The sequence below is a fragment of the Drosophila montana genome, unplaced genomic scaffold (assembly GCF_035044405.1).
Source record: "Drosophila montana isolate Dmon_TW-CO22-7 unplaced genomic scaffold, ASM3504440v1 contig_402_1, whole genome shotgun sequence".
NCBI classification, from domain to species: domain Eukaryota; kingdom Metazoa; phylum Arthropoda; class Insecta; order Diptera; family Drosophilidae; genus Drosophila; species Drosophila montana.
Window position 1 is genome coordinate 4,616,567 of NW_026998739.1, and position 18,084 is coordinate 4,634,650.

General features: G+C 38.4%; 2 protein-coding genes across 2 annotated transcripts in view; one reads left to right on the top strand and one right to left on the bottom strand.

Moving 5' to 3' along the window:
- Window positions 1–10,615, bottom strand: part of uif (sushi, von Willebrand factor type A, EGF and pentraxin domain-containing protein uif) — a 40,034-nt gene extending 29,419 nt beyond the window's left edge. Inside the window, exons 1-2 of the mRNA XM_064697466.1 lie at window positions 10,580–10,615; window positions 7,834–8,098 (exon numbers count right to left, since the gene is read on the bottom strand). The gene's annotated coding sequence lies outside the window, so the exon portion shown is untranslated. The remainder of the gene's footprint in view (window positions 1–7,833; window positions 8,099–10,579) is intronic.
- Window positions 10,616–15,763: 5,148 nt separating this feature from the next.
- On the top strand, window positions 15,764–16,871 carry LOC135438952 (uncharacterized). The gene is made up of 2 exons (XM_064697512.1): window positions 15,764–15,799; window positions 15,923–16,871. Exons 1-2 carry the CDS (start codon window positions 15,764–15,766, stop codon window positions 16,778–16,780), a joined length of 894 nt encoding a protein of 297 aa, XP_064553582.1. The 3' UTR covers window positions 16,781–16,871.
- The last annotated feature ends 1,213 nt before the right edge of the window (window positions 16,872–18,084 follow it).

The following is an 18,084-nucleotide window of genomic DNA, read 5'->3' on the forward strand; positions in this document are numbered from 1 at the left end:
CGGCTATTTGCAGTTATTTCTGTTTGAAATAACCAAAACTATTATAAATATCCTTGATTCGAACTCTTCTTTGCTGTTCAAAAAACAAAAGACTTACGCAACGAACTTGACAGCTTCGACGCAGAAAGAAACTCAAACCGCTCACAACCTGTGGCAGCCAGCTGCAGAACATGCAGCAGCAACAACAATAGCCACAGACCATCATCAAGGCAGAACAAAAAGACTTTGAGTGAGGCAATGCCAGCCGAATAAAACCTTTTTAGCAAACATGTCTGCAAAGCTGTTTCGCAATGCGCCGTGTCGAGGAAAACGTTGAGACTCATGGAGCGTCAATCAAAATTCAAATTTTCAAGCATATGCAAAGCGATCGAAATGAAAATCCAACAGCAACAGCAACAACAACAACAAAAGAGCAGCAGCAGCCGCAGAGAGGCTGTAGCCAAACCGGTTGTGGGTTTACAGGTAAAATTATTGATGACACCTTCGACATTTAAGCGCAGCCAACAAAAAGGTTGACGATGACTAAATGCGGCTTGGCTGGTAAGCATACAGTAGTAGTCCATGGCTATGGCTGCAGCCGAGGCAAATGGTAAAAGTCAACTGGTAAATAATTTTTCGATCAGTTGTTACTCTCCCGACTGCACCGCCAGCTGCCGGCTTGCCATTTATGGGCTGCATTTAGTTTTCCATTTCACATTGGCAAACGCCGCGTGTGTGTATTTACCAGTTTTTCATTCAAACTGCAAACTGAACTTTCACTCACAGCAGCAGCACTTGCCTGCCGCTTGGTCAGCCAATATCGGCCACACAGCTCGAGATTTGTGGCAAACCCGTTTCGGTCAGCGTGTGCTTTTGCCCGCCCAACTAATGATCGAAACTTTATTGGTTTTAGCATTTTTTTTTTGTTTTTTATCATCTTACAGCAACTTTGTAAATCGGCATCGCTTGAAGGTCAATTGGTTTTATGACAGCGCGCATTTCACAAATTGGGTTTGTCGGGCGGTTTCAATTTTAAAAAAGGAGCAGGTGAGCACGAAATCGTTGAGAGAAACTGGTCCGAAAAACGATCTATCGAAAAGACAACTACTTTTATATCATGTTTTAGTCGTGGGGATGAAATTTGGGGTTCAAGCTCCGAAAAGTCGGGGTCAAAGCTCGTACATAAAACAACGCAGCCATATGAGCGGGCATAGCGTACGGGATGCTAGGAGTCTGCTTGGATTAGCTGCCGGAGCGTTGAACTAGCAACCGAGAAGACGCTGGTTCAAATCGAATCAGTCACGAAGCCGAAGCAGTTCGCTAGCTTATATTAATGAAATTTTAATGAAAATTGAGAGCCTGGTTTCATAAATGTAGAAACCCGGATCAGAAACTGAACCCTTAAACGAATTGTAAGATTTGCAGCCTCAGGTCTTTAAGTTTTTATTCGCAAAAGTAACCACAGAGCCAACGCCTCAGACTCACTCTCATTTGCGATTAATCCGAAGGTATTTTTTAAATCCGCTTTGGAACCGTTATGTGATCTGCTCTTGGCAGACTGAATGGCTGCAGCGCAACAAATCGAACTGTTTCGAGCAAAGGTTCTACAATCGAAAAACCAGATTTTTATGTAAATTTCTTCTTGTTGTTGCTGATCTCAGCGCGATTTCATTTCTGTGTGTTAGCGACTTAAGCTGTTGTGTATTTGTGTGTGTTATTGATCTTTTGCCTTAGCACAAATTTGTGTGTTTAATTTCGGCTCGCAGGTAGCAGCAGCATCGCTTGGAGCAGCTCTTGGCCTGGCTGCCTGCCTGCCTGCCGGGCACAGTCCAGCCTGCCAACAGCTTACAGCTTACAAAGAAAACCAGCTGGGCAGCCCCATTGAACTAGTTTCGGTTTTGTTTTTTGTGGCATGTAGCATTTTGAGTGCTTGGTATTTGGGTTGCCGCCACAAATAATGTGGCAAAAGCCTCAGACTTTGCTTTACTTATTGAGAGAGCGCTACTTGAAGGGTCTAATGAGCTGTGAAGGTTGTGGTGTGTGTGCATACAATTTGTGGTCAGTGTGGGCTGGTAATTACCAGCAAGGGTTCGACTAAAGGTTAATTGCATTGCAATATAAATTACCCTAATGATTGGCTATATTTATATATATATATACATTTTTTTAACTTTCATCCAAGTCGTTTTCATTGATAAATCTTCAAGAGCCACGCTTGCCTCTTTCTGGTTAGCCAAATAGAGCTTCAGCTAAAATGTTTAACAGCTTCAATTCACTTTTCACTCCGTGTGTAACTTGCCACCGACGCGTCGCGCCGCCAGCAGCTGCTACAGCAAGTAACTACGACTATGTTTGGCTATGAAAAACAATGTTTGTTTTCATGTGCAGGCTGACGAAAGCTTAGCAGAGCGCACACAAACACACACTTACACACACACACACACAGCAGTGGCACACACAAATGGTCAAATGATTTCTACTGTCCGAGCGCTTTCACAATGCAATCGCAGCCGCCGCACCAAGGCGACAACGAAGGCGTATGGCGGGAGGGGCTGTTGTCTGAGGAGGGGGGCTGGCGCAATTAATGTTTAAGTTGTAAATAGACAAGAAAGAGTTTTGCCTTCAATGTGTTTTCGTTAAATGAAAAGTGAAGTGAAAAACTTGCTCATAACCAAAAAAAAAAAAAAGAAATATAAATAAACCAAAGAAGCAAATCAACAAAGCAACAAAAGCCTGGCAAAAACCAACTTAAAAATGCTAAATATGCAATGGGCTGCACCTATGCAGACACACAAACACCCACACACACGCACACAAAATCGCACGCACACACACTCACACGCACACACCCGCACCTGGTGGCCAGTGAAGTCAACGAGGCAAACGCAGCCGTGATATCATGCAGCTAAACACAACTAAAGTCATAAAAGAACGACACACCGAAGATTGAATACCCTTCTGAAATGTGGTTAGCAACTCTACAGATATGTGGGAAGAATAATTAAACTCGTAATTAATACGTTTGGAAAAGATAACTGGAAAAACATAAATATTTTCTATATTTTTTATATAAACATAAATAATATTATTATTTTTTATATAGAAAACATTTATGTTTTTAATAAAATTTTTTTTTGATTTTTTCTGTAGATCTAATTGTTATGTCTGATGTTGATAAGATTTAGTTTATATAAAAGGGGCACAGTGAATCGCCAAGTCTGTCAAAATTTCTTAAAATCTATAAAAGTTTTCCAAAACTTAATTTTCGCCCAATTTTTCGTAAACTAGCTTAATGATGTAGAGCATCCTGGCAATGCCAACTTATGTATTGCCTGTAGCTGAGAGACTAGCTTGGCTTTATCCACTCGCTTGTTGATACTGATCATGAGTAGTATATAAATATATATATATACTTTATGCACATTTCCTTGACAAATTTATAATACCCCCTGCAAAGGCATAAAAAGTAGCTATCATGATCAAGCCGCGCACACGGTCGCAGCGCAGTCATCGGCATCAGTAACAGTTTTTAGTGACTTTTTGAAATTCAAGAAGCAGCAACGCAGCAGATATTCCAAACTCGAAAATGGGCGCCAGAATGCAGCGGAAAGCCACACAACGCAAACAGGTTAAAGCCAAGTTGGAAATAAATATGCAGGCAGACAAGTCAAGAGTCAGCGCTGAGCGCTGAGGGAGTGTGTCTCTAGCTGGGTGTGCGTATGCGTGTGTGTGTGTGTGTGTGTGGTTGTGTTTGTATGTGGTGTGAAGCAGTCATGTGAATTTTATAGCTTTTTTGCCAAGGTATTTGCTTGAAATTTCGGTTGTATGCTGAAAGTGAGCGTTGTTTGAAGAATGCATAAGTTGCTCGCCTAAGTCTTTTGTATGCTAGCTGTGTACCCAAAGAGAGAGAGCAGAAGATAAAGATATTCGAGTTGTAAAACTGCGAAAGCAAAGCTGATATCTAAAACTCCCAAAAGGTCGCTAAATTAAACGAAGTATTATTATTGATAAGTTAGCAGAATAGCTTAAATGTTTTTTTAGCCAAAATAATAATATAAAATAAATATAAAAATAATATAAAATAAATATAAAATAAATATAAATTTAAATTTAAGGAAAATAAAGCGAAATCGCAGCTGACCAAAAATGTATATTATATGTATACTTTTTATAAATAATAGAAGTAGGTCTCAATATCTCAACAAAGTATTTATACAGAATCTAGCAAATATATCCAATAATATATGGATATTAATAAAAATAATAAATGTTATAAAAAGTACAAATATATTTTTAAATTAAAATACAAACGGGAAAACATAAAACAATAACAAACACATAATTTAAAATTAAATTTTTGTTAAATATGAAAAAAATTTGAATGAAATTAGAATTCAGTAAAAGTTAAAGAAAAAAACTTGAAAATATTAAATATGATAATTTAAAATTTAAATGAAGCTAACAATCAGTTAAAGTTAAAAGAATTTAAATATATTAATAATATTCAGATAATAAGGCAATATATTTAAAAATTATTTATCCATTTTCTGCCACTTACTTTATGCTATATATTTGATATAATTTTTACTTTTTAAATATTTAAACAAAAGAAATACTTTTACTGAGCTCGGCAAGTATCATATCACGGCATGCTTAATCACTTTTTAACAATTGTCGACAATGACAGCGCCAAAACGTTTTGGCCGGACGCTCCACAGATCCACTTTCTTGTGGCATTATGTGCACGTAGCGCACAATTCTCACAATTAAAAAATAATATTAAAAAAATAATAAAGAAAGAGAAAAATTTTTCGTGTCAATTGTAACTAATCGACGACGGCGGCGCCGTGAAAGCGCCCACCGCAGCGGAGAGATGCGGCTCGGAAAACTTATGAAACTTACTCGTGTAGAGTATTGTCAACTGTTTTTCAAGATGATTAAGCGCCTTTTTTTTCTCTTTATTTGTATTTCACTCGCACAAAAGAGACTTAAGGGCGCCATTAATTCGCTTTTAGAATAGAGGCTTGAAAACTTTGAGCACTTTCACTGTCAACGAAGACGGAAGTTAAGGAAAAGTTGTTGATTAGAAAATGTTTTCCGATTGAAATCCAAATAATTGGCCGCCAGCCTAAAATTATTTACTGATTGCTACACACATGAGATGCTGCTAAGGCATAATATACAGCTTGCATGTTTTTCTTGAAACTAAAGACTTAAGACACGAACCTGGCCGGCAGAGGATCTGAAGATTCGAACTGGCATTTCAGCTCTAATCAGCTAAAAAGATCTTGTTGTTGTCTGAGTCAGCAGGCCACGCCCCTTTTGCGTGCCCCTATTCTGTAGCCTAACTGACACTTGATGTATTGTGCGCTGTTTGTCAAATTTTCGAGCCACCGAGCGGCTTATTTATCGTCCAAGAGTTTTCTCCTACAATAACAATCAAAATGTGTCTTGTTTCGTCTTCCTTTAAAATGACTTCTTGCACCTTAAAGCAGGTAAACAAATCGTCAAGGTATTTTCCATTGTGTGCTACTATTTCATTACCTGCGGATGACAGGGGATTTGTGAATTGAATTTGATTTCTTTTAGGGTCGATCGTCCGCCGTCTAGGCGTCAGCTGCTATTTATAGAGAGAACAAATAATGCCTGTCTTATATCAAGGCATTTTAATGTTGACTTCTTTGGTGTATTTTTTTAAATTCTTTTGGATTAGATTGAAATTCTAGGAAAAAGTTAAGACGAAAGAATGTGGATTAGATCATTGGAACATTGGACGTATAAAACAATCTTTGGATGGATTCAAGCGAAAATACAATTGAGAAAATTAAAGGAAAAAGTTTTGCTTTTCCAATAAAGTAATTGACGAAATAATCCAAATTAAATCAACCAAAAATAATTTAAAATTGCTGCTGAATTTGAACCGGCGTAAAACCGTTTGCTAGTCCAACGCTTAAAAATGAAATAAAACAATAAAATTAAATATAGCTGCTGAATTTGAATCGTCAACCTCCCAATTGTTAGTCCGACGCTTAAAGCCAAAGTCACGCAAGCTCATAACATCATGTTTTTCCTACAAGATGTGACCACCCCTTTTCCCCCGTCTAGATCCTCAGTCAGTCAAGCATAACAAACCCTTTTAAAAATAATATCGACTAGCACTGGATATCACACTTGTCGCTAATCAGCAGGTCTCAACTTCCGTTTCATTCACATGCCAATAGACAAATTATGACTAATCATTGAAACCGCAGTACGTAAAACACGCGCTAAAACAAGTTACACAGGTTTCTTTTAGCAGCACAAAAATTTCATCTAACTAAATTTTTAAGCAGAACTCATCCCAATAAAATCCAAAAGACGCTGTACTAAAGAAATCATGGCAAGCGAAACGAGTTTATTTGCCTGCGTCAAATACATATATGAACTCAGCAAATAAAAATGCTTGCCAAAAAGTATTTTCTGTTTACAGATCGCACAGATCGTTGGAGGCAGGGAGCGCGGGTGTTGCTGGAGACAGCTAACACGTCATTTGTTCTGCATTTCACTTCCAGTTAGTGAAATTTTCTAAACCTAAAAAAATAAACAATAACAACAAGACTACACAGTTTTATGTTATTGTTTTTGTTGTTGTTGTTGTTGTTGTTGTTAGTGTTAAGCAACAACACGCGGCGAGTGCGTCTCGAAGAATTGAGGTTAACTCTTTGTGCCGTAGCGCTCTCGCTTTTTGACTCTCCACTTGGAAGTTGACTTGGCCTTTATTGAATAAATGTGACAAACGAATGCGAGACTGACGAACTGACAAACTGACAAACGGCCAAACTGACTGACGACGCACTTACAAGCCGGCCGCGGAAGACAAGCGGTAGCTTTTGTTTTTCTGTTTTATAGAAAGTAAGAAGAAATTGTTCTTTCATGCTGATTGCTGTTGTGCTACTTATACGGCCAGCTCTTGGCATCTGGCTGCTGCCTAGTTATAGTCATATAGTCCTCTCTTTCTGACCCGATCGTATCGATCAATCAATTACTTAAACACAATCGAAACGCCACTTAATGCACAATCAATTTTTAATTGCCAGTCGCTTGGCAAAATGAAAGCGTGCCATTTGTATACGTATCCATTGTTTATCATTAATCGATTATAAATAATCGCATTTTTGCGCAATGAGTACATCAGCGTACAAGCCGAAAGGCGTGCCATAAAGTGTGTTTTTTGATACAGCAGCAACAAAACTTATCTCGAGTTTCTTGCATGATGTCAGCAAAGAGTTGAGCTAACCAATCAAAGGCCACAAAAGCTGTTCTTATGGGCTGGTTGTATCAATAATATGCCAAAAATGTACATTAACATCTAAACTTTTAAGCAGGCAATGGCAAGAATTTATACATTTATCACAATAAAATATCACAAATATTTTATTTTTACTATATTTTTGGTGTCATTTAAAAGTGTATAAAACTTTTTTAGAAGTTTCTCAGTAGAAATTAATATGCTTAAAGAACTACGTTGTTTATGGTTCCATATTTAAATAATAAACAGGGTATAAATATGGAAACCAAATCTGTGTAAATACCAAAGGGCAAGGCTCTAGCTAATTTTGGAGTCGAAAAAGTCAAGTCTCAAAATCAATATTTATCAATATTGTGGAAATGAAAAAAGTCATCGAATATATACATATTCAGATTGTATAAAATTTCGTTTCCAACTCTACATAATTTATATCTAAAACAAAACTTTATTTTTAAACTTTAATAAAAGATACGTTTGCTCAACTCTATCTTAATTAATGAATCATTTATCTTAATTTATTTACACTCTTATTCCCCATTAAAATAATATTCAAGTATGCAACTCACCTTTTATATATGAAAGCCTATATACACAATATGTATTGATTCGTTTATATATCGCGATTCGCCTTTTAATAATCCAATTTATGTGGCATGTCAGCTGGTTATCCTTGAAGTTTCCCGTTTCGTATGCAACACAGTCTCTTTACAACTGAGTATCAGTTTTGTTGTTGTTGTTGTTTCCTCTTTCGATATTTATGGCAACTTTAGGTTAACTTTTTTATTTATTATAAAATTTAGTTTTTAATGCGCAAGGCCAAACGCTGTTGCACTATAGAGAGATTGAATTAAGTTAAGATGAGTTGATTTCAGTTTAAACGTTAAAGACGTTACAAAGTGAACAACAAAAAAGAAAGAAACGCGACACAAGAATATAATTTATAAAGCGAAGACGTTTATGCAGTGTTCTTTAATATTTTAATGTCTTGGGACCTATTAATTATGCATGCGCAGCGACAAGCGGCAAAGAGTTCTCTACAGCTCCCGAGCTGCTTGAGAAGGCTAAGCACGTTTCTAAATGCGTTTAGATGGCAATGGGAACACACATTTGTAAAAGAAATCTAAGAAAAATATTTATGTTAATTCAAAGAGATATTGGTTTTAGAGTTGAGTTCGTTAAGTTCGAAATGAGATTTTCTGCTTTGCTGAGGAGTTGTTCAAACGAAAGACTTAAGCCACAAACTTGCTCAATAAAAACTCACACCCTTGTGAACACATTTCTAGCTCCTGTTTGGGCATATCTATTAAAATTTTCTGCTGTGCTCAAACAAAAGACTTAAGAAACAAACTTGCTCAACATAAACTCACAACCCTCATGGACACATTTCTTGCTCCTGTTGGCCATTTCTACATCCGCTTTTTCAGCTTTGCTCAGGAGTTGCTCAAACAAAAGACTTAAGCCACAAACTTGCTCAACAAAAACTCGCAACCCTTATGGACATATTTTTTGCTCTTGTTTGCTAATTTCAAAATTTTATTTTAAGCCCCTTTTAGTAGGGTATCGTCTATGCAACAGCTGTAACCACAAACTGCAATTTTGCAGCGTTTTTAAGTATTTTTTTTATACGAGCTACTGTTTCAATGTTTTTTTTTCACATCTTTACCTCAATTTCTTTGGTCATTGCGCAAAGCACTTGTTGCCCAGTTGTTGTTGTTGTTATTTCCCCGTTTCCCGTACATGTGTGTGTATTTGTAATTTCTACCTGGTTAATGGGAGCGTAAATGCGCAGCTGGCATGCGAAGTTAGTCTGAAGTACGAGTTGTACTTGCACGAATTCTAATGTCAGTTAAAGTAAAGTGCAAAAGGCACAGACAAGTTAATGGAGTGGTACAAGAAGAACCGAGCAAGCGGTTAGCTGTCTAGCACAAGTTCAGCTAACTTGCATGGATAAACGCGAACAAAGACCAATGGCTATGAACAGCTAGATTGAAGATTGATGTAGCCACAAAAGCGATATAAGCGAGCCAAAAGCCTTTTTATACATTAACAATAGTGCACTATATTTATTTCATGGGCATTAAAGAGAAACTCATTTAGCACAAGCCCCAAAACTTAAACTCAAAACCTCAAACGAGAAAATACTTGCAATTATTTTCATTGCTTGACGCTTGTAGTTCTCAACAAGTTAAAGCTTCAATTTCGTTTTCAATTCTCGAGTCGCTAGCAAAGCCTGCTGCTGATGGAAATTATCTAAATGGGAATACAGACAGCTCCTCTTGTATTTATATAAAAAAAAAATAATTAACATTCATCTCGAGCCAGCTTCCAGTTTAAGATATTTTATAGTTGTTTTAATTTTTTTTAATTTAATTTATTTAATTGTTGTATTTTGTTTTATTTTATCTCAAATTTCTTAGATTTCAAAAACAAATTGCATCCATTGCATTTTATAATTATTGAATTTGTTTTTTTTTTAATTTTTTGTTATCAGAAAGTTTAGTTTAGCCCTTTTTTGCACTTCACTTGTTTTTTAGTAGTTCTGTCTAATAAACTTTAACCAAATCGAAATATTTTAAGTTAGAGTTCAGCGAAATTGCGCTTAAAATTGATTGTTTGCTTTGGGTGCTTTGTTTTTGCATTCGCGCACGCGCGTTTCTTGGTGAATAAAAAAACGTTATACACAAATCCTTTGACACAAACACAACTGCACGCAGTGCATAAACAATTGTACAAAAATCCAGTTTGAGCCGCTTCTACACACACACACACAGAGAGAGACACAGCCACACACACATGCACAATCACTGGCACTTATTATTTTAGGGCCCTGCTCGAAGACTCTGCGACGGAGCCAATCCGTTTACTGTACCATGCCACACGAAGGCCAAACTCTGACTAAAACTTGTTCAAGAAATTCAATGCGACTGCACCTGAAGTTTCAGTCCACACCGCAACACACGCACGCACACACACACACACGGCCATAGGCAGACCGACCACAAGACACGGCAGCAGAAAAGGCAAAGCGCAGGCCGAAAGAAGGTAGAGAGCCGCAGAGCAGCCAATACATAGATAGGTAGAAAAGTACGATGAAGAGATGAAAATAAAATAGCGCGACGTGCCCGTTTTACAGATTTTATTATTCTTATTTTCTTCTTCTTCTTCTTCGACTTCAGTCTTGTCTCTGGCGGCTTTTGTTGCCTGCTCATGTTCGTTGGCTTACTCAGTGCTAGACTTCTTAACGGCTTTCACGCACACCGCAACACACACACGCATACACACACACACACAGATTGAGAGAGAAGCACATACACACTTGACAAGCTCCCGTGTCAGCCTCAACGTCCACAACGCGCTGCAGTCGAAAACAAACTGAAAGCTTTGCGGGGCTATCAGCAGCCGGCAAACCGCAACGCCGTTGAACTGTGTTGAAAAGTGCGGCTTCGTGAGGTCCAATCAAACTTGCGGCGAATTCAGTGATCAGTGTTGCCAATGCAGCTCTTTTCTAGCTAGACATAGCTGTTTTCAAAGTTCGTCAGTCGACATCAGTCAGTTGACATATCAAGCTGTTTTTGGTATTTCCGAGACAAAAAGCTAATTCTTATTAATTATTATTCTTAGCTAAGTATTTTTACCATGAAAATCGGCGACAGTTGGCAGCACTTTTATGGCCCGGTCACTGCGTGAGCTTAGCTCAGGCAGCGAGATTAGCTGCTAGTTCATTGGAAAATCTCACTAATTACCTTGCAGTGTGTACACATGTGCCTTTTATGTTGGGTTTTTTTTTTCCTTTTTGGTGGGCAACTGTTTTCAAATATTTAGCTGTCTGGGCCAGGACTTGGGCCTGAGCCATAAACTGTGTGTGAGAATCCTGTACGTGCGAAATGGCAAACGGAAGCGTTATCTACTAATGCAGCGTATTTGTTGCCTCCTTTATTGTGGCAATTGAACACAGCCAAAGACTTGCCCAACGGGCTGTGCTATAAAGGTGCAAGCAAACAGAACCGAAAGAGGTTGCAACAGGAAATCGCACTAAAGTGCTTGCTAAACAAAATATAAGAGATTTATAAGGGTCGCCACTTTAATTATAAAGGATTCAATGCTCTTGTTATATGGGATCTTGTTATGGGTTATTCGTTAATGAATGTGAATCATTAACGAGACAAGATAATGATGCAACCGGAAAGAAATTAACGAAATTTATATTATGAGGTAATTGAAATTAGAGCAGATATACCAAAAATTTGATTGATGTCCTATTCACTCGACTCTGTTCGTATCGTTTGGTTTCCCTTATTTGAAATCTCTTACGAGAAATACCCTCAAGACTAAACCAACTGGTCTAGTTTGGGATATTTTTCAACAAAATATCATTTAGAGCTGACTAATTTACAAAGTTTAAACAACTTAAGCCCAATTTAGAAACTTGTTCAATCATATTTGTGCCGTTTTTCAAATATGTGCAAATTAAATTTATTAGCTAGCCAAAACAACTAGGTAATATAAGCTAAGTGTAAAAACCTGCAAGTCCGACTTGAATTCATGAGAATCGCATAGTAGTAAAAAAGCCCTTATTTGAAATATCCGAGCAGCTGGGGCTGTTAAGAGAACTAAGCTTGGTCTGCATTTAGTATTAGAAACCCTATATAAACAGTTAGCATTACCCGGCCTTGCCCGGACCAAGTTATTAACTTTAAAATTAAAACATCACGTGGAAAAACTTTAGTCTTTCCGTGCAACTCTGAGCCCCCATTTGCAAACATCGGAGTAGATTTCCGCAGCAAATTACATTTCAAATAGCTATTTCTATGATATATAATGTTAGCTAGACTTCAATTAATGGTAATTTAGATACATTATATAGGAGCTATGTTTGAGTAACGCAGTAGGGCAAGTGACAAACCCTTTTACGCATCGCTAAATAGCCGCACACGCAGACTGTGGCAAACACAGGTCAAATGAATATTTTCGTTACAGACAAAATGCATTAGGCCGTAGCCTTGGAATGGAGAGAGCTCCGCCATAGACAAAGACAAGCGACACTTTGACAATTAGCCCGTTGAGGCGAACCGTCGGCAAATATTGCAGAACAGAACGGAAGTGCCATATAAAGCAGGTTCGAGGCACACGCATGCGCAATGAGTTCTTGGCCGAAGTGCGTGTGTCTTGAACAACATATATGTACAGAGAAAGTTTTGACATTTGTGTTTAAATTAGAATTGTAAAAAGGCCCGGTAAAAAAAACATAAATACAGGCAAAATTTTAAAATTCAGAAAATGCGACTGTTTGGCTTTTCTAAATGCCATACAAATTAAACGGGAAATGTCCAGAACACGGAAAAGTTATAAGTCGCCTAGATTACTCAAGAACCCAAAACGCGAAAAGTACCATATATTAGCCGTTGGATTAACCATCTTGCCTGGCATATATGTTGGCAGCATGATAGCCAAGTATTTGGCACATTTTCTGGACACGACTGGCTTGTTTTCACCTGAAGAGCTGGATGACTATGAAGATTAGGAATTGCAGCCGTCCTTTGATTGCTCGCCCAGCTATTCCACTTGCCACATTGTACTTGGACTTAGAGAACAGACTTCGCCCGGATAGTCGCATTACTATGAACATACAAATTTGCTGTGTACATATCAATAGCATTTTTTTCTGATTTTATATAAACCAAGCAGTTCTGCATTAGAAGACTCAAGAAGGTAATGAATTACGGAAATTTCAGCATGAGATATTGATACAATTTTATTTTAACGTTGGACACCCGACATTTATATCTCTAGGAATGCATGAATTTCTTTTAAGAATAATAGCTATACATTAATTTTAACAACACTTATTTTATTATATGACCTGCACTTCGAGATGCTCTGTTTCATTCTTTAACCATTTCCTTGGAACTGTTTTCAGGCAAAATATTTGAAAAATCCATATTTAAATGTTTACTTGTAGACGGGTATTTTTGATGAAAAACAAAACATCAAAACTAAAATCTGAGTCAAATCTTATGAACATAGAACTACTATATCATGAAATTCTTCTAGGAATAAAAGAAATTTTCTAAACCGAAAAAAATTTCGTTGCAAATCTTGATAAGTATTTTATGTTAGGCACTCTGAAGGTAACCCTTGAGTTTTGCATATATATTTTGATCAAGAGTTTGTTCTTTAAAATGTGCATATCGAAGATATGAAAGTTAAGGTATTTTAAATATTTATAAAAGTTTAATCCAATGTGGGAGCTATTTCTTTACTGTTTCTATTTAAACGCTTATATTACTGGGATTATAATAAAAGTGTTAACGCTTTCTTGATTTTACTACTCAAATTTAAAATTTAAACGATTTTAATTTACATTTTCAAACACTGTTCAACGGTTTTCTTAACAGTGTTATTTCACACTCACGCACTTTAGATCAGTGTGACCACAAATGAAATGTATTAAATCATTTTTAAGTGTAGCAAAGCGCACAATTAACAATTTTCCAACACTATTCAACAGCTTTCATAACAGTGCGTTGTCTCAAATAATTTTTCAGAGCTGCAAAGCGCCGCAAAGGCGACTGTGTAAAGCGCGCAGCTTATTTTTTTTGAAAGTTAAAAAGCTCACATATGCAACAAGCCAGATTTATTAAGCTTATAAACGCACCCAGTTCGTTTGGATAGTAATATTTACTAATTAATGGTAGTAAAATCCATTAATTGACTTTTATGTTGCCGCTGCTCTTGAGTCATAAAGATGTATATGTCTATATGTTGTGTAAGCATATGTTAAATGAAACTATGCTCACTGATAAAGAAATTAAATTTGTCATATTTAAATGATAATTCTTGGCATAGATTATCTATATGAACTATTTGCAAACCTGTTATATTGGCTGGCACAACGTGTATACTACCTCAAAAATTGTAGGTTTCGCAGTTGCTTTTCCTATGGCAATAATTGATTAATTGGACGAGTCAAAAATAGCCGAAAATGCCAGCCAATTCGGAGACGTGCGTTTTTTTTGCGAATCTCGCTGATTATTTGTTTGATTTTTTTCAAAAGTGACGTTTTAAAGAGCTTCGTGTTTAAAACGGTTTTCAAACAGACGCCCCTCATGCGTGGCCGCTGGCCGCTTTTAGCCGCTGGCCAGGTCAAAATATTAGGGCTTTAAAGTAGGCTATGCAAATGCGTGTATGTGTGTGTGCGACGCTTGATTTGATTTTGTTTCAAGTGAAACATGCCATCCGAATTGCATGTATTAAGCATTAACCAATATGCATTTTACCATAAATACAAGCAAATTAATCAGGTTTTGTCGGCCGACCGAAGGTCGCCCGAACAATACAATACACATGTTCCTCTAAAAACCAGACGCCAAAGTAAAGCAAAAGGTGTTGAGCCCCAAAAAAAAAAAAAAAAACAAAAAATTAATAATAAAGAGAAAAGAAAAGAGAAATAAAAACGCCAACTAATGCAACGATTGGGTAAAAGTGGCCGCCGCGGAATATTCGCAAAGGCACACGAATTTAGCTTGTAAATAACTAAAATAACAATTAAAGCACATAAAGCCCTGGCAACAATGATGTCTACAAGCGTGTATGGCAACGCGGTAGCCGGAGTCGAATCTGCCTGGCATAGTTTATCCTTGAGCTGAACAAGCCAGGCATGCAGCTGCGCATCCATTAGCGCCGGGGTCTCGTATCAAACAAATTAGTGTCCAATAAACATTTAGTCATACTTAATGCATAAATGCATGAAATGGGCTAATAAACTCTGACATTTGCCCTTACTGCTATTTGAGCCTGGTCAAGAGGGCGTCAGTTTGCCGTTTGATTAATAACATGCAAATGCGTTGGCGTGTTTTCCGCTGTAGCTGTGGCCCTTTCAGCTGCTTTCTAGCTTAATTTGGCTTTTTTTAAGCCAACCGTTTTGCCTTATTAACGGATTTAGCTATTTTTTTTTTTTGGCATAGCATTAACAAGTGCTAGCTGCTTTGTTTATTGCCAACTTCTGCACAGAAGACTAATTTGTTTATTTTGTTTATTTTTTTATTTTTATAACATGGCATTCAGCTATTCGGCAGTTGGCAACACTGGCGCAGCGCCCTATGGACATTGCAAAACCTAAAGCTGGCCACGCATTGGGCGAGCCCAGCAGCTGATGCTGTGACGAGAGAGAGAGGGAGAAAGAGAGAGGGGGGCGAGAGCGAGAGATTTCGATCTGCGCGCGCTCACTTGGGCAACAGACGAAGCCAACATTTAATCATATTAAACCCTTTTCTTCGAGTGTATCTCTTCGCGGCGTCTGTGTGGTAAGTTTTGGGGTATATAAACGCGGGCGCATCTGCTGCTGGCCATCATTCAGCGTCTGGTCTTTTGGTCAAGAGCGTCAAAAGCTAAAATCCAACAAGCTTTACAAGCGTAGCAACAGCAACAACAACAACAACAATGGTGAGCACAACAACAAATAGTGCACAATTTCCACACACACGCACATCCATCAAGATGCCGAACTGCTGCTTGGAGCTGACCTTAAATCTAGTTTGCCTTTAACATTGGCCCGCCAATTAACTAGCCACACACACACTAATCGCACGCGTATCAGCAAAGTCCGCAGAATTTTAATCGTTTTTTTAATTGTCGTTTTTTTTTCGTGCTTTGCAGAAATTCTTCGTTTTGGCTGTGTGCGCCATTGCCGCGGTGGCGGCCGATGTCTCGCACCTGAATCTGGGCGGCAATGGCAATGGCAATGGCTACTCGTACGATAGGCCAAGTCAGTCGTTTGACATTGACATCCGTTCGTCAGCGGGCGCTTCCTACTCGGCGCCAGCTCCGGGTCCATCGTACTCGGCGCCAGCTCCGGGTCCATCGTACTCGGCGCCAGCCCCGGGTCCATCGTACTCGGCGCCAGCTCTGGGCCCTTCCTACTCGGCGCCCGCACCAGCACCTGAGTATCTGCCACCTGTGCAAGATTTTCCCGCTCCCGCGCCCGCTCCAGTCTACTCGGCACCAGCTCCAGTCTTCTCGGCTCCTGCTCCCGAATACAGTGCTCCAGCTCCAGTTCAGCCTGCCCCCGAGTATCTGCCCCCTGCTCCAGCTTACTCTGCTCCTGCTCCAGCTCCAGTCTTCTCGGCTCCGGAACCCGAATACAGCGCTCCAGCTCCAGTTCAGCCTGCTCCCGAGTATCTGCCACCTGTGCAGAACATTCCCGGTCCAGTCTACTCGGCTCCCGCTCCTGCTCCTGTCTACTCGGCTCCCGCTCCAGCTCCTGTCTACTCGGCTCCCGCTCCCGAATACAGCGCTCCAGCTCCCTCTTATCCCGCACCTGAGTACCTGCCCCCTGTGCACGACATTCCCGCTCCCGCACCCGCGCCCGTTTACTCCGCACCCGCTCCCAGCTATTCAGCCCCAGCACCCGGACCGGTCTACTCCGCCCCAGCACCAGGTCCAGTCTACTCCGGCCCATCCGGCGAGTCCAGTGGCTACGAATACAATGTGCCAGCCAAACGCTTCCGTTTCTAAGTGCATCCACCATCCAGCATCGCCTCATCTAAGGAGCGCCGTTTGTTAAATTAACAAGTGGCCTCCGTCTCCTTGTTGTTGATCATTTGTTGTTATTATTATGCAAAGTTTCTGTTGAGATTTTAAGCTAATAAATAAAATTAAATAATATATAAAATTAAATAACCAAATACCCCTCTCTCTTTTCCCAATTCCCGATTCGCTTCGGTCGTTGCGTGATTTCCACGATCGTAAAAATCGAGTGTCCACAAAATCCCCACCATGTTATGCAAATCTTTCGCTCAAATGAGGACAATCAAAAGTAAAATAATAAAAACAAAAAACGAGACTTGTTCGAAACGTTTCACAGAATTAATGTCTGTCAAAACGAGCGGGAAAAGATATTAAAAGCAAAACTTTGGCGAGACATTCGCACGTCCCTCAATTAAAGTCTTCCACATGTCTCATTAAATCCCAATTACCCTTTGGTCAGTTTTTCGTCATGTTATTCCCACGTTAATTATAATTCGGAGGCATTTGCTTATTATCAAAGCATTTACAAATTAATGCTTATTATTATTTCAAAAATATTCAAATAATTAGTTTGTCAAATTAATTATTAGATTTGGAAATAAAATATATTTAATACTGCAAATTATATAAAAATTACTATTTAATCAAAATCAGTTCAAAGAAGGTAGAAACTGAAAATATTTTTAAAATTTTTCATACTTTGATTTGAAAACCAGAAAAAAACGAGCATATCTTCTTCACCCTCAAGATTTAATACCCTTGTAGATTTTTACCTGCAGATATGTCAAAACAGTGAAGCACCTAAATGCTGAGTTTGAACCTAGTTTTCCACTGATCATTCCTATGGCAGCTTTATGATATAGTGATTCGATCCGGCCGGTTCCGACATATATACTGCCTGCAACAGAAAGAAGGACCTAAGCCAATTGAGAGACAGAAGCAGATGGATGGACAGACGGACATGGCTATATTAACTCGGTTGTTAATGCTGTCTCTTGTACACATTTTACACACTACATGACAAAACTATTATACCCTCTACAAGAGTATAAAAGAAGATTAAATAAACATTGAACCGAAATCTCTTTTTCTGATCGATTGTTTCTATATGAGCCATATGATATAGTAAACCGATTTCATACGATATTGCATATATGTTATATCTAGATATCTTGAGCAACAAAAAACTTGTTCATGCAGAAACTTAATTTTAAAGCAACCGGCTTATACTGATATATATTATTTATTGATATAAACAATCCGATATTAATCATATTTTGATCATATGTAAG

What these genes read in the sequence shown, in the direction of transcription:
- LOC135438952 (XM_064697512.1), top strand. Translation starts at nt 15,764, where the DNA reads ATGCCGAACTGCTGCTTGGAGCTGACCTTAAATCTA. An exon ending in TGGAGCTGACCTTAAATCTA is followed by an intron (nt 15,800 to 15,922) that starts GTTTGCCTTTAA and finishes CGTGCTTTGCAG; the next exon opens with AAATTCTTCGTTTTGGCTGT.